The sequence below is a fragment of the Mixophyes fleayi genome, chromosome 10 (assembly GCF_038048845.1).
Source record: "Mixophyes fleayi isolate aMixFle1 chromosome 10, aMixFle1.hap1, whole genome shotgun sequence".
NCBI classification, from domain to species: domain Eukaryota; kingdom Metazoa; phylum Chordata; class Amphibia; order Anura; family Limnodynastidae; genus Mixophyes; species Mixophyes fleayi.
The window spans coordinates 26558153-26581122 of NC_134411.1; the positions used below are offsets into that span (position 1 = coordinate 26558153).

The following is a 22970-nucleotide window of genomic DNA, read 5'->3' on the forward strand; positions in this document are numbered from 1 at the left end:
ATGGGCAATGGACCCTACCACAGGCCCGCACTCTGCGCTACTACGCACAGAATAAAAGACAGTTTCCCATCTTTAATGAGAACGCAAATAATGAAAAGGAAAAAGTCTGATGGAGAGAGAAACAGCAACTGGACATTTCTGAAATCTGGCACACAGGCAGCAGAAGGTGATTTAACCCATGGCAAGCATATGATTGCCTTCATTTAGTTAACTGTATTAAAGAAACTGCTGATCTGTTGCTATGCGTTACACAACACTGTTTTTGAATAGTTATAGAATGTGAGTCAAGTTTGCAGAACTGCCGCCTTCCGCAAAATAATACAAAGCTTCTTTAAACCAATTCTGAGTGAAAAAGAAACAGGTGAAACCCACGTTCTTCAACACACAGGGACAGCCCAGAGACCACCGAGAGCAACAAATGCAGAGAGACAGCCCAGAGACCACCGAGAGCAACAAATGCGGAGAGACAGCCCAGAGATCACCGAGAGCAACAAATGCAGAGAGACAGCCCAGAGACCACCGAGAGCAACAAATGCAGAGAGACAGCCCAGAGACCACCGAGAGCAACAAATGCAGAGAGACAGCCCAGAGACCACCGAGAGCAACAAATGCAAAGAGACAGCCCAGAGACCACCGAGAGCAACAAATGCAGAGAGACAGCCCAGAGACCACCGAGAGCAACAAATGCAGAGAGACAGCCCAGAGACCACCGAGAGCAACAAATGCAGAGAGACAGTCAAGAGATCAACAAGAGCATCAAAAGAAAAGAAACAGTCAAGAGATTACGCAAAGCACTAAATGCACAGAGACAGCCTACAGAGATGAACAGATATAAAAGACATCTCACTACACATATAAACAGCAATAAGATCTTCCAAATCTGTACAGCCTTATGCTTACCTGGGCCTGTCAATGTACACAGGCAGATCCAAAATCACTGAAATCAATCAACGCACAGAGAACTCCCTGGTATCACGAGAACTATTATTGCACCGAGACAGTCCCGAGATCACTAAACGTATCAATGCAAAGAGACAGCCTCACAAACACCTAAATCTCAATACACAGAGGCTACCCAGAGATACGTATGACCTATTACTGTGCCCAGGCGGCTCTGCCATGACAAGACCTATCAATGCAAAGATACAGCCGTGAGACCATCCACACCTATATATGCACAAGATGGCCCTGAGGTCACACCGATCCATCAATGCACTCAGATCATGGTAACATCAAACAGAGGCCAAACAGTTAACCTGAGAGGCACGAGTTCCTGATAGGACTTGGATGGTGAACATGGATAAAAACAGAAGCAGAAATGTGTCAATTCCACAGAAGAGATGAAAAATCAGTTTTCCATTGGAAGAACGAATTAAGTTGGTTTAGTTTTACAAATAATTGGAGAGGAAAGACAAATACACACTTATTACAACTATTTAGTTGGAAAAGCAAAAAGATATAGACAGGATAAACAGATGAGGTACAGAGGTAAATATAGAAACAAACAGATAGACAGAGCTCACTGGTATAGAGAACAGCTGCAGCAGATCTGGGGGCTTCAGTGAGCTGCTGAAAAGACTTTAAGGAGATTACCAGCGCAGTGACTGTAAAGCTTTTATCTTACAGGGTCGGCCAGAACCCCCACAGCCGCCGACCAATCACATTCATACTCTATTAGCACTGTACCATCAACTGTACTCTGCAAATGCCACTCACTCCCCTTATATACAGAATAGAGAAGTTAGAGCATTGCTGAAAAAAGGAGCAGCGGCTCCTGCTGGTTGTAAGTGGGACTACAACCAGAGAACCCAACACATTTGTCTCATCAAGCCTTATCTGCAATGCTTTCAAGAGCATATACCACCCATACAGAACGGAGGGAGCAGTTTGTGGGGTAAATCCAATAGTCATTAGAATGCAGCCAATCAATTCACCTTGAACACGTGACATCACCGTTTTTACTGAATTGACAAACCGCACTGTTATCGATAGTGATGTACTTAAAGCATAAAGTATACACAGACAAATGTTTGTTTTATTCCATTCACCCAAGATGATCAATGGCAGCATGTGCCACAGCAGCTAAGAAGTAGAACAATTTAAATACACAGGTAGACTTTTTTTTTTTTTTTTAAAACAATGTGATGGTGTAAGACCAGGGGGTAAATGTATCAAACTGAGAGTTTTCCTGCAGGTTTGAAAAGTGGAGATGTTGCCTATAGCAACAAATCAGACTCTAGCTATCATTTTGCAGAATACACTAAATAAATAATAGCTAGAATCTGATCAGTTTTTCAAACCCACCAGAAAACTCTCAAGCTTGATACATTTACCCCCAGGTGTGGACTCCCTGGCGGAGTTAAACCGATTAGGGCATTATACGGCAAGCACACTAAACAGAGCTGTTCACGGGAATAGGGCGGAGATATTCTGGGTTTCATCAGGTGGTGGATTGCGACTGAAGAGACCACTGCAGATGAACCAATCACCCCAAATTTGGAAGAATTGATGGGTTTTCTTATTAAGTTATGCTGAAATTTTCTCCATGGATGCTGAATGCCAGATTTTATTAAGAAGTTGTCACTTGGGGGAAGGTTTGGACTTGGACTTCTCCAGTGTTTAGTGACCAGGCATCTGGCCGCATTGAGGATCTGAACAGACAATTTCTCTGAGTGTTTGTCTAAGATCTCTATGGGGGAGCCAAGAAGAAAGGACCATGGGCACTTTGTAACTTGGACGGTAGTAACAGCACTAATCAAAGCCACCACATCATACCCGAAACAGGCTATTCCCAGACAGGACCACCACATATGGATGAAGGACCCCCCGTTCCCCACAGTCCCTCTAACATAAGTCAGAAGTGGACCCATAGACTTTCTTCAGCCTAGTAGGAACCAGATACCAGTGGTAATACATTTTGTAGGCATTTTCTTTAACAAGAGATGAGATTAAAGTCTTGGAGACCCTCTCTCTCAATGTCCCCCATGTGTCCTCATCTGGGGGTCTACCCAGGTCAGATGTCAACAGTATTTAAGAGGGTAAGAACAACCTGTAGCCAAACAGGTAAGGTCAACCTGTGATTCGCCAGGTGTTCTGGAACTACAAGTCCCAGCATGCCCTGCCAGCTATGGCTGTCAAAGCATGTTGGGGCTTGTAGTTTCACAAAAGCTCACAGACTGTCCAGGCATGAAATAAACATTCAAAGTATCACTGACAATACCAGGCATGAAATAAACATTCAAAGTATCACTGACAATACCAGGCGATAAGTGTGCTAAACACAATAGGACAGCTACTTTCCAAACTATATAAGAACAAACACCAGCTTAAAATCACTGGTTACAAAGTTCCTTTTAAAAACAAAAAATACAATTTCACGTCACTCTTCTGTGTAAGATTGATTAGGCTCCATTTACAGAGGAAGCAATTGGTTGTTTGATTATAAATTATAAGCGGAGTGGAAAAGGGTAAGAATATCAGTTGAGGAGCAGAATAAAAACAAGAGGTAATATAATCCAACACCCAACTAAGCCAAGGGTACTAAAATAGCATAGGAAAGCTAGGTGAATCCTAGATGCATACTGTGACATTGGGAGGAGACTCAAAAGAAAAAAGAACATTTCTTTTTTAAATTTAAAAATTAATAAATCCACAAAACATTCTCCCAGAACAAGCAAAGTACTGACATGCAAGAGCAAGGTAACATCAAAGGACAATTCCGCGTAGAGCTGCATATTCAGATCTCTGTGGAATAATACTTTATGCCAAGGCTCTATGCCATGGATGGGCAACAGACATCCTGCGGGTGCCCAGCCGCCCCCAGCGCTCTACTCTTGAGCTGAATACTATTCAATAAGTCAGAGCTGGGGCCGCAGGTTTGTTGAGCTGATCAAGGGAAGCGATTTCTGAGTCATGTGACCACAGGAGGCGGGAGAGGACGTGTAGCTGAGTGCAGATCAGCACCATGTGATCTCCCTCTGCGGGAAAGGCCTGACAGACAAGGTTTTAGGGCAGGGTGGTATAGTCGTCATGGATTATTAATTAGTGGCTGTTAGTCAGTGGTTGGTCATTAGTGGTTAGTTATTTATGGGATATTAGTGGTTTTGCCAGTGGGGGGTTTTAATGTCCCATGACTCCTCTGTAGGAGTATCATCAATAAATTATGATATATTTAAGGTATGAGGCACACTGATGTAACTAGGTGCAGAACTGGTTGATGGGACCAATAAATCTACATTCACAACCAAGCTAGCGTCATTCCACCTGCAGAGGGAACGAGGCGGCTGGACAGTATTTCGTACACTAGTCACACAGAAATGTGTGCAGAGTGTGAATAATACTGTGAAAGAAAACATTAAATAGATTCTTTCACCAAGTTATATTTATAGTTAAATGATAACGCACATGCTATTATACTCCAGGTCAGAGCCTATCGCTTCCTCACAGCTCTTTATAATGCAGACTGGATCTCCATAAACAGCAGCTGTCAGGACATTCAGAGCGATCCCCAGCAGTATATTGTCTGACGTTTACCCCTGTTGTACGTAACCTACTGGCCGTCTTAACTGAACCTAAATGTAATATTAGTTATCCTATCTGTTGCAGGTCTACCTTTACTACTGTACTCTTGTGTCTATTGTTTGTCTGTATATAAAATGTATTGTTACTTGACTTAATGCAGCTTGCCCAATGGTGTTCACCTGAATAAAGAATTTGATTGATTAGATTGACTACCCCTTTAATTTACACAACACCTATATATTCTTAATCAGACAACCAGAGAAGTGTAACTCTAATTAGAACATCCAGACACATCAGGGCCAATTTTACTCAGAAGCCAATTACTCTACTATTAAGTCTTTGGACCGTGGGTGGAAAACAGAACACATTCTGGATAATGAACAGAATGTGGGAAGAACCTACAGACTCAATAATATGTGGCAGAATTAAAGGTATCTTAACAGCCACGTGAAATATAAGAAACATTATATTTCTATATATTTATATGTATCTCTACTGTTTGTAATACCAAAAATACACATTTTCATTGAGCCTGTGTATTACTGCCCGGGCTATGCCAAGTTAAGCTGTCATATGGCTAGTAGCCACATTGCTGCAGTGGACATATGCCCGATGGTCCATCTTAATTTATGCAGAAGGAGATGGAACAGCGGGATCCAATTGCTTGCAGTCATCACCATACAAAGCAGGGACATTTCTGCAGCCACAACTAGGGCACGGTGGACATGTAAACAAGATACCTATAAGCAATGATCCATGTATCTAGGTGTGTTTAGCTTTCAAATGACTTATACATGCTAGCAAAGGGCACTTCCTCCACTTAAAAAAGCATTCCTCTTGTATTCACTAATACGATTTGTACTTATGTTACTTTATATCAAAACACAGGCTTGATATATTGTTTTGCTAGAATACTCTTCGGGTTACATTGTTGCAAGCAGGTGTCACTGGTGCTTTTGCTATGTTGCAGAGCATTTTAGACAATAGAAATAGAAGGCATTACTGACAGCTACAGGCTGAAGAGGGTATTACACGCCATCAAATCCACTGTTGGAGGCATGCACACCAGTGTCATAATCACCATTCATTTATATAGCGCCACTGATTCCGCAGCGCTGTACAGAGAACTCATTCACATCAGTTCCTGCTTACAGTCTAATTTCCCTAACATACACACAGACAGACAAACTAGGGTAAATTTTGATAGCAGCCAATTAACCTACCAGTATGTTTTTGGAGTGTGGGAGGAAACCGGAGCAAAACACAGGGAGAACATACAAACTCCACACAGATAAATCCATGGTCGGGAATTGAACTCATGACCCCAGCGCTGGGAGGCAGAAGAGCTAACCACTGAGCCACCGTGTTGTCCTTCAAGAGATTCCGCCAAGACAGCTGGCGCACATATTATAACTAAGTGCTTGTGGGCTATTATTATTAAAATTATATATGAGACAGAAAAATCAATCATTGGGAAGAGGGGGGGGGGGGGGGGAGAGATATAACCTCCTCAAAAAAAAACAAGAACACAAAACACCAATTTTTCACAATGCACTAACCACCTTGTATCCTGAAATTCCGGGTGAGATGACATCACTTCAGAATGTTACACGCAATGACATCCTACAATTGTAACTATACCATCAAACCATTAGGGTAAATTACACACTCACAACATGCAGACGGGCCCGCATTTAATAAGTAAAATGAAGTGTGCCGTGTTCCCAAACAAGTAAAATAAAATGTTCTGAGAGAGAGTTCAAAGAGATCCATAAGAATGAATGTAAAATATTCTTGGATTATGACTACCCTGCTGGCGCTTACTGTGCTGATTTTCTGCTAAGTGACAGAATTGTACAGCCATCTCATCACCGTCAGTAGCTGCTGCAGAAATATGTCACACAAAGACAACTGCCTTATATAGAAGTCTGGGGGAAAAGGAACAAACTGTCCAAACACGTCTCGGACCCTAAAAGAACAAAGTAACGCATTTATATCATCTGGATGACTAGGACGTAGCTCGGATGAGAACTGCCGTTATGGAATACGATTGATTTAAAAGAGGTTTTCCACCTCCAGACGTCTGTCACTTGTTGAGGTGCACATCTTTCTGCAACTTTTACTAAACACATCGCTTTGTCTTCCTAAGGTCCTTCCTATGCCTTTCAGCCATGTATTAGCATGATCAAGAAGAGTTGTTTATGTGCATTGCTTTGGATATGACCATGCTCTGCCTTGCTCTCTTCACTGGATATAGTTTTATGCAGCTGGTATTATATCCCAGGGTAATGAAGGTAAACATGGCTTGAGGATATAGATCAAGCCTGGCCAACCTGTGACTCTCCAGGAGTTGGATAACTACAAGAACCAGCATGCCTGCCAGCTTTCTACTGGCAAGGCCTGCTGGGGCTTGTCGTTTCACACCACATTGGCAAACAGGCCAGATAGGGCTAAGAGCACCCGACTGTCGTGCCAATCACAAGTTAAACGAATGTTAGGTCCGATATCGCATTAGTGCTTCCACGATCATGTTCTATTGTACCAAAGCTTATAAAAGTCACATCGTTTGATTTGATTTTTAAACCGGACTAAAAATCTCGTTTAACGATGGAACAATGTCGTTCCACTTCTGCAGTGTGTACTCAGGACCGGCAGTGTCCATAGATCTCTATGGAGTGTGCAGAGTCACGATCTTTTCAGCAGATGAAAGGCACAGATCTGAACGTAAATCGTGTAAAATCGTGTAGGTGTGTACACAGGAATCGGCATACTGATCAGGACTCATTTTGGGTCAATATACTCAATCGTGTTGTGAACGAAGCTCCATTTTTAAAGTGCGTTTGACTAGGGACAGAGAACTTTTCAATATCAATTTTCATCTCTTACTTATATAAATAGCTCCAAAAAGTAATCCCCATAGGCGCCAATAATAAAATTGTAATAAAGTCTGGACTTAAACAGCTGTCACCAGGGATTGTGGATAGTCCCAATACAGGTAAATACTATAAAAATAAACGTGACATCACACAGAGAGAATCTCATCACTTACTCTATTTGTATTTACAACACATACTGCTCACTGTGCTGGTGTAAAAGGCTACATCGTCTGTCATATACATACTAGTAGCAGAATAGCCGCAGGGAACTGTGTGACATAATATCTCAAACACCGGAAGCTCTATAAAACATGCTGCTTTTACAAATGCATTGTATTTTTTGTTGCTTTTTATAGCGTGGCTGTCACCCCTAAGTTGCAGGGCATGACCGCCATTCACCGTATAAACCAAGTTTGGCCGGGACTATTTGCATTTTTTTAGTATGTAAAACAATTTGCATCATGAAGGCGTTTTGAGCTGCAAATCACTGAACTGCTCATCAACATATTAACCCTCGGAGACCCAGAGGATGTACAGCCCCACATTCGACCATGGATTGACCAATAATCCCCCCTAATCAAGTAGTATAAGTACTGCCTTGAGTTAGAATTTCCAAGCACATTTGGTTTATATTCATCGCCCTCAGATATAACAAAGGCCTGAGGGTATATTTACTAAACTGCGGGTTTGAAAAAGTGGAGATGTTGCCTATAGCAACCAATCAGATTCTAGCTGTCATTTTGCAAAATGTACTAAATGATAAACCAGGATCTGATTAGTTGCTATAGGCAACATCTTGACTTTTTCAAACCCGCAGTTTAATAAATATACCCCCTGCTCTCTAGTAACAACTGTATCTAATGCAGATCATGGTATTTATCGAAGAAGAAAGAAGAAGAAACGGTGTCCGGACGATGCATAGAGCATGCAGGAAATCACAGAAGGCAAAATATAAATCATTGTGATACAAGCTGCAGGATGACATCAATTAACCAAACAATTAATTTCTTCTTCTATGTACTCAGTCTTGCAAAATTATTATGTATTGCTGTGAACCACAACAATGCTGTAATAACTACACAATCCATACCCCGACGCTTAGATGAAATCTGTAACTACTTAGGATCATAACAATTTTTATTATTAAGCCATATGATTTTCATGTGCCCCTTAGTACATGTATACAGGGATGTTGGTGAACGAGGCCGGATAGCTAGCGGCATTAGGATAAGGCGGCTGCATGTGATTTGCGGCGTGTAACCAGCGCTTACAACTGCGGTCAGTGGAACATGCCGTCACTCCTGCCAAATACAGGCGCAAGCAGAAGTGGCTACCATTGCATTACCATTAGCAGGCATTTACTGGTAGTAAAAATAAATAATTGCAAGTATGCTTATTAACATCATTGGCCTCCGGGCAAAAATTAGTGCTACTGTCCATTGTAAGAAACATCATTCTGCAAACAATGAATGCTGGTATAATTTGTTAAAATGCTGCATATATAACTATTGGAGGTGCCAAGTTTTAGAGCAGGAATGAAGCCTATGAATTCACTAGAAGCCAACGACATCAAAGAGGCACTCTATTAGAATGCGGTCCGTCAGATCACTAAACATCGCTGCCTCTGGCCTGTAGGCGAACGTTATACGACCAACCTTTGGTATAGAATGCCCGTCCACAACACAGAGGTGCTGAGGAATGGAGCTTTCATGGGAAACAGATGTATCCTTCTTATACAGAGGTAATCTGGATTTTATACCAGCGAAAATAATTAGGCAGAGAAAGGATCTGTAGAATGAGACTCAATGTAGCATCCCAATGTAATAGCAAAATTAAATAAAAAATAAAAATACAGTGATTATTCAAAACCACCTGCATAAGAACTCCCAGTAAACGTAGTGATGTTAAATATTCAAAAAAAAAAAAAATATTAATACATTTGAATAGCTAAAACATGAATGTTCATTGCAAAGTGCAGGTGCGCAGCTTTAAACCAATCTACATATGCATAGATCGGTTCATTGACACCTAATAGGCATATATTAACTTATAATTAGTAGATAAAAGTTTTCTGATGCTGATTGCACTGGCAATATGTCCAGCGACTGGTATGCAAAATCAATTACGGTTTGCCTGCACTGAAGCAATCTCTACTGTATAGGTAGATGAATATGGCAAACGCTCCGTCACTAGATGTAATAATACTGCAGGAGCGAAAAAAACGACGTACTTGTAAGCAGACCATATGTAGCAATCAGTCACTCTCTCGTTCTGATCGGCCGCGGCTTAGAGAACACTGTACTCCCGAGCGAAGTCCGTTCTATTGTGTGTTGAAGATCTAAATTACTAATAACCAACACGTTTCGTTCAACTAGGACTTTTTGAAGGTTAAATGTTTAGCAAGTTTTAAAGCTTTTATTAATTCCTTTTCCACCTATTACTTATAGCGCTGCAGTTTTTATTGGGGATCTTTCAAGAGACTTTTGCTCTGCATGTTTTTATGACCATTGTAAAGGACTGTCTGTAGTTAACACACTGTACATTTGAATTTCCCGGCGCCGGATTACACACAGAAAAGACGTTGCCTGAAGTACCAGTTATTTTCACCATTGTTCAACAATCTACCGCAGGCAGCAAAAGTCACATTTTGCAGAATGTGCAGACTTACATTCCAGCCATTACTCTGGGTCTTCGAGCTTAATTATGTCAACACAAATACAGTTTTTTCACTATGTCTTTCTCGGAATCTAAATCAATGATTCCTGGAAAGTCCCACTTCTACCACGATTACATCTGAGCTAAGGGATATCAACTGCTAGAATTTACTCACAATATCTGCAGAAGCTTCTTATGTACTGAGAACTGTCTATAACCGGTTGTATCATGTACAGGTGAATTTCATTTAAAGCTATAAATAAGTTTATAACTCCTCACCAGATAGCAAGTAAGGGCAATGACCAACTTTCTCAGTTTACTATTGGGCGGGATGTGAATATTTGACATAACTTTACACTCATTGGGAAGATATATACATATAGCTCTTTAAAGGGCCTTAGGAATATTAAAGGACCATTCGTCAACGCGGAAAGCTGCTGTCAGTCTTCAAGAATCATATAGATAAACGACTGCTACATTGATGTGAAATTCCATTATTAATAAATGAACATAGAGTAGAAGGAGGATCAGTAACTTAGTACCCCATAGAGTTATATAAGAAAAGCACATTTTGAGGTGAACTGGCTACCTGGCCATAGAGTAAATTATTTAAATTTAACAACCACTGTACTAAAATGTGTTTCATGTGGACACACAGAAAAAAAAAATCAAAATCCAATATAAAGAGTGCAGTTATTAAAAAAATGAGCAAGGAGATCCATAAGGCTGTATGAAAATTAAGATATTGGACATCTCATACACAGCAACCATGATCGGGTAAGACCGCTCCTCATTTACATCAGGCACTTACACAATTCAGACGCAGTCCGATTTCTATTCCTAGCTGGGTGCCGGCATATACTGCAACTTGTGGGTATATTCAATAAGCTGCGGGTTTGAAAAAGGGGAGATGTTGCCTATAGCAACCAATCAGATTCTAGCTGTCATTTATTTAGTACATTCTACAAAATGACAGCTAGAATCTGATTGGTTGCTATAAGCAACATCTCCACTTTTTTCAAACCCGCAGTTTAGTAAATAGAACCCTTGATTGTAAAATAGAAAAAACTCAGGGATTACGATGCCCTTTCTCTATGAGTGAGCTGGCCACTGACTCATAACAGATACAGTGGACACCATTCATATCAGTATACCATTTGGGTAGCACAGTGGCTCAGTGGTTAACCCTTCTGCCTCACAGCACCGGGGTCATGAGTTCAATTCCAAACCATGGCCTTATCTGTGTGGAGTTTGTATGTTCTCCCTGTATTGGCGTGGGTTTCCTCCGGGTGCTCCGGTTTCCCCCCACACTCCAAAAACATACTGGTAGGTTAATTGGCTGCTATAAAATTGACCTTAGTCTGTGTGTGTGTGTGTGTATGTTAGGGAATTTAGACTATAAGCCACAATGGGGCAGGGACTGATGTGAGTTCTCTGGACAGCGCTGCGGAATTAGTGGCGCTATATAAATAACTGGTGATGATGATGATCAGACAGCGCATTATATATTGTGCCTCTACATTTAGTCTTGGATGTGTTTTTCTGAACCATACAGATCACATGTTACTAGTTCTCACTGCTGCATAACAAAAATATTTTTTTAGAATTGATTGACAAAATATGATGCCACAAGGCACATTACCTGAGAGGTGTGTTTAATTTATTTTATCCGATATTTTAAATTTGCAAGTTTTTTTTCAATCTGTTGTTTGTCATATTGATTGTAATAAATATATTTGTATTAGAACCATCAGATAAGTTTTACGTGGTCTATAATACCAGACACATTTATACATATTTCTTTGTGTGCATACACCTATTGATTTTTTTCCAGTATTACAGCACCTCTGATTGTTTTGTTTTCGTGATTTCAGTTATTAACCCCATATAGGGCTGTATTGGGCAGGTGTACGGTAGCAAGAATCTAGCACAGAAGGACCGATCAAACAGGTGAATCCTCCAGGTTATTGTCAAATGCAAATGAACCTTTAGGCAGTTACACAAATGACATGCAAATTAGCCACGGACACGCAAAAGCCAAACCAATTACGGCAGCGCGGCTTTACATGCTGCGCAACCAAAGTCTATTTTGGGAATTAACCATTTCAAACTCTCAGACATCTTCCCGATCATTGACGTTAACTTTGAGTGCACCATAAATTCCGGACAATCGTTTTACACATATGACATCCATGAATATAATGACCATAACAACAGACAAATGAATATAATTAAGCATAATGACACATACATGGATAGTCAGGGGTTAGCAATTACAGCTAACACGATATCAGTACTAATTCCATGCATGCGAGTGAACAAACAGCAGACGATCCACCATAAGACCTATGGTGTGGAGAGAACTCTGCTCATAAGAGCTTACACTCTAGAAGGAGGGGTTATGCTTTATTTACAGATTATGCAGCAAGTTGAGTTTTTTTTAAAGCTTTGTGGACTGCAGGAGGAAACCCTCACCAACACAGGGAGAACATACAAACTCCACCCAGAGGCGCGATAGAGCACTACAAGGTGGCAATGCTGACCGCTTTGCAGCTATACCAACACAAGCTTACGACATATAAAACACCTGACCCAGGTGACACCCACCTACGCGGTTCTATAAAATATCCAGGCTCCCCCCTAATTGCTCCCGGATAGCCCTCACAAAATGCAGTGGCTGCAGTTGCTAGGCAGGATGTTAGCATAGCAACCGGCAGTTTTCATTTAAATTTATCATAACACCCCCCCCCTCCCCCTTCCCTCTGAATGGGGCTCGGATAATATAACACAAAGCTGAACTTCCCCTGAACTATCATTAACAATTCTGCGTAGAGTATTTCAGCACTGCGGTAGAATGGGGCCACCTACACAACAGGAAATTAGATGCCAGAGTGTGGCCATGCCAGGGAGAATACTCTTATAACACTTCCTGTGAAATCTCAATATAATGTGCATTTTTTTTTTTTTAATTAAACCAACCGAACGGATTGTCCACATGAGATACTATAAAATAACCCCTGGGACAAAAATTCTAATCGTGTGCTAGTAATATAGGTTACGTATCATCGCTTTGGTCTAAGCTGAAACGTGTTGGACAGGCCTAACATCATCTTATTGTGCAGTGATCATAGGCCCCCGGCCAAAATCAAATCTATAGGTGCAGAGTTTGTATGTTCACCCAGTGTTTGCACAGTATTTGGCTTCTTACAAAATTACCCTTATGGTGCGTATGTGTGATGGACAATATAGATTATTAAAGTGATTTCATTGTTTACCAATAATCATTATCTATGCGATTTGTGTGGTTCCAACTCACAAAGCGATTTATTAGCAAAAGAATAACAATAAATAAGTACAGCCGATACATACGCTGCGCCCTGGTGGATCCAGCTTACAGTCATTCAATCCTCAAGTCTGTGGTCAAAGAGACTGTAAGCTGATTCCAGAGAGCAATATATATACATTTGGTGTTACAGCAAATGCAATACAGATGACTTAGCATGTTTCCATAGGTTCAGGCTCCAGGTCAGTCCAGTATAGTGTAGTTAATAGGTCAGTTCAAAAGACACCTTCCAATGGTGGGGGTCAGCTTGCCAATCAGATGCGTACTAATCTTCCCGCCGAAAGCTAGTTCAAACTGGTCTATTAACATTATACACACAATACCATTCTGATCACCAATTCCCTATATTCCATAACTAGCATACGCGAGGTGCGATCACATAGCCGATGGAACCAGATCACTAAGGATAAATAGGGGATTAGAATGACACCGAACATGATATGTTTCCTGTAACCGGAACCTTAGATCTCACTAAAGTGTATATAACATAATATTTAACTATAAACTCAATAACATCTGTTCATAAACGACTGTGGGCTGGAACTATTATAAAATGAACTATGTACAAGTGAATGTGTAAGTATGCGTGCGTTATTTATCGTGCGTACTGATCGCAATCGCACGGTAAAACAATATCAATCAATATAGTTTATTTCATCCAATTAGCTGACTTTGACAAGAATGTAAGGTCCACTGTGGCAGGGACTGATGTGAATACTTAAATACTATCTGCAAGACATTGATACGTAGGTGCCATACTGAAAAAAAAAATCCTGTTAATAAGTAATAAGTCACCCAATGAGATTTATAGCGATAACATGGTTACCTGGCTCTTGCCTACTATACTACATACTTCTATGCTTTTTGGGGATGCCCTATTGGAAATACTGTTAGTCAACAAGTACCAAAACATAACATTTTGCAATAAATTGTAACTATACCACCTACAGGTGAGAAAGTGAGTAAATATACAGGAAAATCTCCTCCCTCACAAAGAATAATTCAGCTAAACGTGTCCACAGGTTTTGTCAAAAAGAGACGAGGCTTTTGCAATATTTTCCTTTGCAGAGACAGATGACATAGATGGTGACTGGCAGAGGCTGCAGCTGTTCTGTAAGGTCCAAACTCCACCTATCTCTCTCCATGAATGGTTAGAGCGAGAGGCTGGTACAGAGTCTAAGCAGCGTGGGAGAAGAGATTGATGAGCACAGAATCAGCTGAGAAGCCTGATCATACAAATATCTCGTATCTGTAAACAGACACAAACACGTGAACCCAGCGCTGCTTGGGCATGCCGAATATTTTGACAACAGGGATTCATCGTTAGGAGGATAATGACATAGTAACAATATTAAAATAATTAAATCCAGGGAATGTGGGTGGTAAATTATGGAGCCAGGATCCAACGCGTTTCTCAATCGTATCCCGTAATTCAGGCTTTATTTCTGTACCACCAGTGCCAGTTCTTTGTACTCAACAATTAAGGAGAAAGAAACTTATATTGAAAAAAAAAATGGCAGAATACAAACTGTCTGGAAAATTTCCATACCTTGACGTAAATAAACGTGAATCTCAATGCAACAATGAAAAAATGTACATTATATTAGAGTTAACAGGCACCTGGGTGACTGCTAGATGGACAACACACCGTGATTTACAACAATGCAGCAACCTACTCTTACCATTTGTTGACTGGGAGCTGCCATTATGGTTTCCCTGAAAGAGTGCGGTTCTGTGCCGAGTATACTTATTGCTAACAGGCAGTTTAATTAGTCATTCCAAGTCAGTGACTGGATGTGAGACGGACTCTAAGACATATAGTGTTATCCAGCAAGATACCAGTAAGTTATGAGTAGAGATGCTCAGGTTTGGTTTTCTGAAAACCATTGCTCACACAGAAATAGGGGTAGCAGTGTTATTGTCACTTTTCATTGACATTGCTCAGTGACATTGTTCACACAGAAATAGGAGCGTTAACAGTGTTCTTGTCACTTGACAAAAATTGACTGGAAATTAATGTTATTGAGGTTAAAAATAATGATGGAACAAAAAAAAAAAAAAAAGAGAGACAAATTATGTGATTTTAGCATTTTTTTAGCAATTTAAAAAAATAAATAAAAAAAATACAGATCCAAAACCAAAACAAGCGAGGGTGGTTTTGCCAAAACCAAAACATGAAGTTAATACAGATCCAAAACATGGGGGTCAGTTAACATTCCTAGCTATGAGTAAACAGTGTTTTGACAGTCAGTAAAAGGTAGATACACAGTAATAAATTATATTTAAGGGCTAGATCCAGGTTAATATACCGTTGAAATGTGAGTTTCAGATCCTAATCTACATTCCCTTGTGACAATATGCAAACAAAACAAAGCCACATTCCAAAAGGAGAATATACTTCTGGATAATGCCATTTTCATAACAGACACAGAGTACTTATTCTCCTGTTGCCCTTTTGAGTAGCTTTTTTCTTTTTGCATACTATTCTCCTACATAGATTTCCGATTTCTACTAACTACCTCATCATTGTGGCCGTGAGGCTATCTCTATGGCATTTCACATGTGGGCCAAAGCAACCCATCCTGTGCTAAGGATGGCAAACAAGCTGCATGGATGCTTTGTACTCTGGTCCACTTATGTTCTAAAAAATTCAGTGGGTGGAACGTTGAGAGTGAGTTCTCTGTACAGCGCTGCAGAATTAGTGGCGCTATATAAATAAATGCGTAATGATCTACTGCATGCTATCTGATCAAGTGGGCAAAATTAAGCTTATGCTAGCCCCCTCTAGGATCATCCAAATTTATTTATATAGCGCCAGCATATTCCATAGCGCTTTACAATTGGGAACAAACACAGTAATAGAATAAGACCGGGTATTACAGACAGAGAGGTCACAGCGCCCTGCTCGCCAGTCTATAGGACATTGAGCGTTTGATACATGAGGGCAAATGCTACATATTGCACATTGGTCCAGCCAGATTGCACAGGTAAAAAGTGCTTAGTGGGCCATATGATCCAGTCACACAACAATGCTGTTTAGGGGGGCAGAGCGTGGTCTTGTGTTAATTTTGCAAAGGGTGTTAGTAAGGTAGTTGAGGAATTTTAGACGCCATCGTCTATTTTTACTCAGAGACAAAGGGGTATGTTTCCTAAATTGCAGTATAGAAAAAGTGGAGATGTTGCCTATAGCAACCAATCAGATTCTAGCTACTTAGTACATTCTACCAAATGACAGCTAGAATCTGATTGGTTGATATAGGCAACATCTCCACTTTTTCAAACACGCAGTTTAGTAAATATACCCAGTACCCAGGAGTATTCATAGAATGGCATTTATTCAATTCAACCACCGATACTTCCATAAGAAATGACATTTATGTCACAGAACAATATCTGTACAACAAAACCAAAAAAACAAAGTAGAGGAACAGATGAGATCACAAAGTCCTGTGAGATAACAACACAGTGTGGGGGCGAAGAGAGAAGTGAATTTCACTCAACAGTAACAGCTAGTACCAGCATCACAGCTTCACAATGCTGCGGATATGAATAGACGTGTATGTACCCAACACACTGACCACCCAAAATCCCTAGCCATTGCTGCAAGCCACAAGCCATTCCGCCAGTTCACTAGCCCTTACACCGCTACCAACAAAGAGATACGCGTCTCGTTGACACAATTGGTTTTACAAAAACTGTCTGTTATGCAGCATGAACAAACCGTTGCAAAAATCTGCCCTTTAAATGTGTTCTAGTGACATATATTTCAATAGAAATAATTGCATAGCAGGAAGCGCTGGTTTGTAAACAAGAATCATTCTGTAATAACAGGGAACTAGTGGGATCTTTCATTGTCACACACACACCTGCTCTCCTAGAAAACACACACAAAAAAAAGTTTGTCTACGCACAGCACGAGACTGGCCCTCGTGTGTCGGTTATAGAAGCAGGAAGTGTTGTGACACATGGAACAATAGAAGCAGTTGGAGAAATTGAGTAATTGGCATCAGGCTTCATGACTGATCATCACCGAAAAGAAACATCAGGCCAAAACATCTGACCCAAGGACCGTCCAAAGCACAATGTAACACGGGATACTGGATTAAAGATGTCACATGTGCATGTGTCCATCCATCCTCCCGACTAGTCATATTGTGAATCAAAGCCAGTTTTTTGGGACAGGGGGTGTAATAGTAACAGCGAGATTGCTGAGAAAGGGGCCACCCCACCACCATTTGGCTAGGGTAGCTTTAAAATGCGTCCATTGTTGTAGTCATTATAAAGGCTGCCTGTGACAATCATCCTCGATTATTTATATAGCGCCACTAATTCCGCAGCGTTGTACAGAGAGAACTCATTCACATCAGTCCCTGCCCCATTGGAGCTTACAGTCTAAATTCACACACAAGTCAATTTTGATAGCAGCCAATTAACCTACTAGTATGTTTTTGGAGTGTGGGTGGAAACCCACAAAAACACGGGGAGAACATACAAACTCCACACAGATAAGGCCAAGGTCAGGAATCGAACTCATGACCCCAGTGCTGTGAGGCAGAAGTGCTAACCACTGAGCCACCGTGCTGCCCATGAGTTCATTAGCAACATCACTGAGAAATACTCCTTCTTATTGCATTGATAGGCCGCATTCTCTTGATAATTGGTTCAGGCCACAAAAAGGCTGCATTCACCATGTAAGGAGTGATTTAAGGAATAACTCGGATCCAAGACAGAACATCCACCCATTATCTTTAAATCGCTTCACAGCCCACCTCCCATTTAGTCCTCCAGCTGCAAAAGACTGTAGAGCAATATAGTCCTATACCAATGTTGACAACTGAATAGTGAAGCCCAGATGGCACCTGAGCTGAGGGGGTAGGTTGGGGTTCTCCTTTAAACCATTTAAATGTAAGCTTCCATTTAGAGTATTACATTTCATGTTTAATTCTCAGATAAGCAAAAGTTGTAATTATAAAGTACACAAGAAAATAGTCTCACAGGTCTATAATAGCAGTTTTCAGGCAGGAAGAGGACAATTAAACTCACGTCACCTTAACGCTGGGTATGCAACGTTCCTAGTTGCATTGTACAAGTTTGTGGACATGACGATTCACACGTACACACCTACACAATTTATATTCAGATCTGTTATCTTCATCTCTCATAACCATCTGCTGAAAAGATTGCGACTCCGTATGCTCTACAGATATCAGTCTACACTGCTGGACGTGAGTGCGTACACACCGACATTTGCCCAACATCGTTCCATCGCTGATCATGAATTTTAGGAAGTTTACAAGACCAAATCAACAGATGCGATGTGTTTTGCTACGACATGATCATGGCACTGTACACAGTCTTGCAATATCTGACCAAACGGTTGTGAATCGTGTGTTCTGCATGATAACTGCATAGATGTGTACCTGGCTTTATTATAACAATCCAAACAGAATAAATCACTGCAGTCTGATAAGATCTGTGCCTTCTGACCTTCTACGTTTGTGGAAATGACTGGATTTCAATCATCCGATCTGATGCAAAGACAATGGTCACAAGCAGGCATTTCAAAACCGCCAGAGTTTATTTTTCGAACCAACCTTTTAAACGTCGACATTGCTAATTCCCACATCCGATCACTAGTGTACCGCCTAATGGAATGCATATGACAGTACTTCATGGAATGAATGGTGCACTGATTTAGAAAGTATGATGGCGGAATGCAAAAGTTAGGAAACATAATAGTTATTTCAGAAATCAGTGGTTTTCAAACCTGCCTTTTCTCCCAGATATGCGAGTATAAACATGCATACAGTACTGTCTTACAAGGTGCTCATTTTGAACCTGCTGATATACATAAATTAATTGTTATTCTCCAAAGAGCAGTCACTAAAGCAAGAGCAGAGATCGTAAAGTAAAAAGTAAAACCATATTGACAGCATAGATATATGATAGGCAACCTGTGAGCAGCTATGATACTGGAAATCTCGGCATGCTGCTACCAGTAGTCCCACAGCTGACTAGGGAGCCAAAAGGAGAATTAGCCCTTGCTTAGACTAAGGTAAATAAAAGATAAGAAAAATCAAATAGTTATAGACTGTGTTCCTAATTATTTAAATCACCCACACAGAAAATTGTGGATATATTATAGTCACTTACTCAGCACCTAAATGGTATTTCATACATATCTCAATAGACCATGTAGCTGTCAGTCAGCAGAAATAAAAGCAAAAGGTTTTGACAACACTAATGACATATATATAAATCTTGATCATAACAAAAACTGTTTAGGTCTATTTAAAATGTGTCCATGGTAAAGAAAAGTAGTGTATATTGATACTAAAAATGCCATAATGAAAAAAAATAATTAAATACAATATTTCACTAAACAAAAAAGTTATGGTGCCAAGGGCCAGATACGTGAACTTCCATCATCACCTCACCTGCGCCTGAAGAAGCGGAGTCCGCTGAAGGTCTTGACACTGTGTCTCCGGCTGACGACAACTCTGTCAGAATCGGTCCTGTCTGAGCCACTTGAGGCTGCCGAACTGGTGTTTGCAAGTTCTCCTTCCCCGTCCATCCCCTGTCTCCTGCCCCCCTTAAATCAAGGCAGCTCAGCAATTCTTCAAGCCATGCTTCCAAGGGACAGCACTGTCTGACTGGCCTCACGGCTGTGTGCTGCATATACCACTGGAGATGCACACATTCACACACAGGACTTCAAGCATCTCAAAGACTATGCAAACCTCACTATAAAACGTATTCCAAAAATAAACCTATGCACCCACACAGAACTCCGCCAAGCCCAGAATCACTGTACAATCACAGTGCAAAGTACATTTCTCAATGACATATCAATATCAAACTAACACAATAGTCTACATAGCTGGTGCAGAAGATGTTCCTACTTGTTAAGCATCCTCTGTGCAAATCACAAACTTCATGTGGCAACTCTGCATATGATTACAACAACCCCATGCACTCTCCCACCCTAATGACACAATGACAAACAGGCAGTACTTGCTGCAACAGCACAAGCACACAAGCTGCAGTACATACCTTAGCACACAGTGATCACACACATTAAAGCACACTTTTACCTGTTGCAAACCATGAAAGTAACATAGCTACACATGCATCTGTCTAGTGCAGAGCACACAAGCTTAACACACAATGTTACATGAATGCACAGTGCAGCTTATCCTTCCTGTCACACACACACACACACAATTTCCTGCCATACTGTCACTTCCCAGCTCACAATAACACGGCTCTTCCCAAGCAGGAACTGTGTGCAGGCAGAGTGTCCAGCCAGGACCCCCCTCATGGGTGTCTACACTACTGCCTGCTCTGTGCTCCGGCCCGGGGAGAGGGTCAGCGGGAGCCACCTGTCGGCGCCATGAGGAACTGCACACAAAGTAAACTGCGAGGTGTTTAAGTAGGAAGATGAGGTAAAAAAATAGGATATCCTAATTCTGTCCCGTTTATTTGTTTCATATATGGTTAAAATAGCAGATGACCTTTGTATTTTTTGTTAGCAGAACTACCATGGCCTCTCTCAGGGGAGGGCTGGCAAACTTTAGCCAAGAGGGGGTCTTAAGACTCGACTCAGCGGCCTTTTAAGAACATTTTAAAGAAAAAAGAATGCAGGTGACTCAGCCCAACGTAGCCCACTATGCCCACCTGCCCTGGTCTCTTGTATTGTAGTGATGGACAATGAGGAGTTACAGCATACTTGCCAACTACTCCCGAAATTTGGGTACATCCTGCATATGGCAACATGCTCCTGAAAATGACGCGATTCGCGGTGAATCACGTCATTTTGCCCCCGCCCCTTGAAAAACCCGGTATTTTGTCGCGGGAGGCGGAGACAAAATGACGCAAATTACCGTGCCCCGCCCTCCAACCACAATCCCCTGCCTGGGATCTCCCGGGATTAGCTTGCCAAAGGTTGGCAAGTATGGGTTACAGATGTCTGCCCCCCCCCCCCCTATTCTAACCGAAAATACTGATTGCATATTCAAGATATAAGGTTGTATGTATGTATTTGGGCTAACATGTAATATTTGTACAGTATATATTTGCAGATAATATGACACTATTACTTAAGCAGTATTTATAAGAAGGCAGCATGTCAGTAAGCAGGAATTAGTGCACCCTGAGTGTTAGTCAGGTCTCATGAATATTAGTTATAAAGTGCACCTCTAATGTCACTTGTAATAGTTCATACCTCCCTGTCTCAATTTAGGTCACACAGTCCCAATTTTAGGGGACTGGCATGCCGTCCCAACAGTCGTGACCTTTGTTCTGACTGCTGGCACCATTGGGGGCTATGTTCCACTTAGCGCTGCAAGCGACTGCTGCATGCGACTGCTATGTGTGCCAATGTGAGGTTGTATATAGGGCAAGAGGTGCCCTAGTGTTTCATTATGCGTGCTCCATGGGTTTGTGGCACACATCAATGCTATGCGGCCACAGCCATGACGTGACATGACTACATCCCTTTTTCACCGGCGCTTCATGGCATTTCCATTAATATTGGCTCAATTCACAAAATGGCTGCTTCCATTGTGTGTAAGCAGCAGGTGCTCTTTAGGGCCTCAGTACAGAATGTGCTACTGGGCTCTACTCAGTTCTAAAGAATGGTATAAAAGAACAGCAAAAATAGACACAGGACAACCAAACCATTGGTATTCTCTACAGAGCCTCTTAATATCCAGTATAAAATTATCTGCTTACAGCTGGAATAATTGATGTTAAGAGAACACCTTCACCTCAATTAATTAATTCAGCCTGGGTCAGTGCAATAGTAAATTACCGTATATACTCGAGTATAAGTCGACCCGAATATAAGCCGAGGCACCTAATTTTACTACATAAAACTGGGAAAACTTATTGACTCGAGTATAAGCCTAGGGTGGAAAAGAGCGCTAAATTAAAAACCTAAATGAAAATGATAGGTTCAATCTATGAAATCATTTCTAGCTAGAGGACAAGGAACATTCATAAATGATTATGAAATCATTGGGTACAAACTAACTTAAATAAAGAGAGAGAGAGAGAGAGAGAGAGAGAGAGAGAGAGAGAGAGAGAGACTGACTTTCAATGCATACTGTGCATATGATAGCAATATCTAGTGTCTCCAAACCTATGTAGCCGAACTGCATTATCTGCTTACCTGTCAGCCGCCGGGAGGGAACATCAGTATAGTGAGCTGCCGCTGCTGAGATCAGGACAGATGAATGGAGAAGGCAGTGTCCCAAAAGATGGCGCTATGCCGTTATTCCTGACTACAGGTGGAAGCGGACGTAGGGTGAGATTTTTTGTTACCTACCCGGCAGTGGAACGCATATGCGTTCCAACAACAGGAAGTTCGGCATTTGGAACGCAAGTTTGCGTTCCAAATGCCGAACTTCCTGTTGTTGGAACGCATATGCAGAAGTTGACAGCCAGGGACCGGACACCAGGTAAGTTCACCCGTGTATAAGCCGAGTGCCCTTTTTCAGCATACAAAAGTATGCTGAAAAACTCGGCTTATACACGAGTATATACGGTAAGTGAGAAGTACAACATATTGTATG

The 22970-nt window shown here is 41.2% G+C and overlaps 1 protein-coding gene across 3 annotated transcripts in view; it reads right to left on the reverse strand.

Moving 5' to 3' along the window:
• The window catches only part of DGKZ (diacylglycerol kinase zeta), a 111690-nt gene that overhangs the window by 63756 nt on the left and 24964 nt on the right, over positions 1-22970 (reverse strand). Inside the window, exon 1 of one of the 3 annotated variants that reach the window (XM_075188214.1) lies at positions 19833-20728. The exons of the other annotated variants lie outside the window; for them this stretch is intronic. Within the exon in view, the coding sequence (XP_075044315.1) occupies positions 19833-19969 (137 nt within the window). The 5' untranslated portion in view covers positions 19970-20728. Of the gene's footprint in view, positions 1-19832; positions 20729-22970 lie in introns of those variants that run through there. 3 annotated transcript variants of the gene reach the window in all.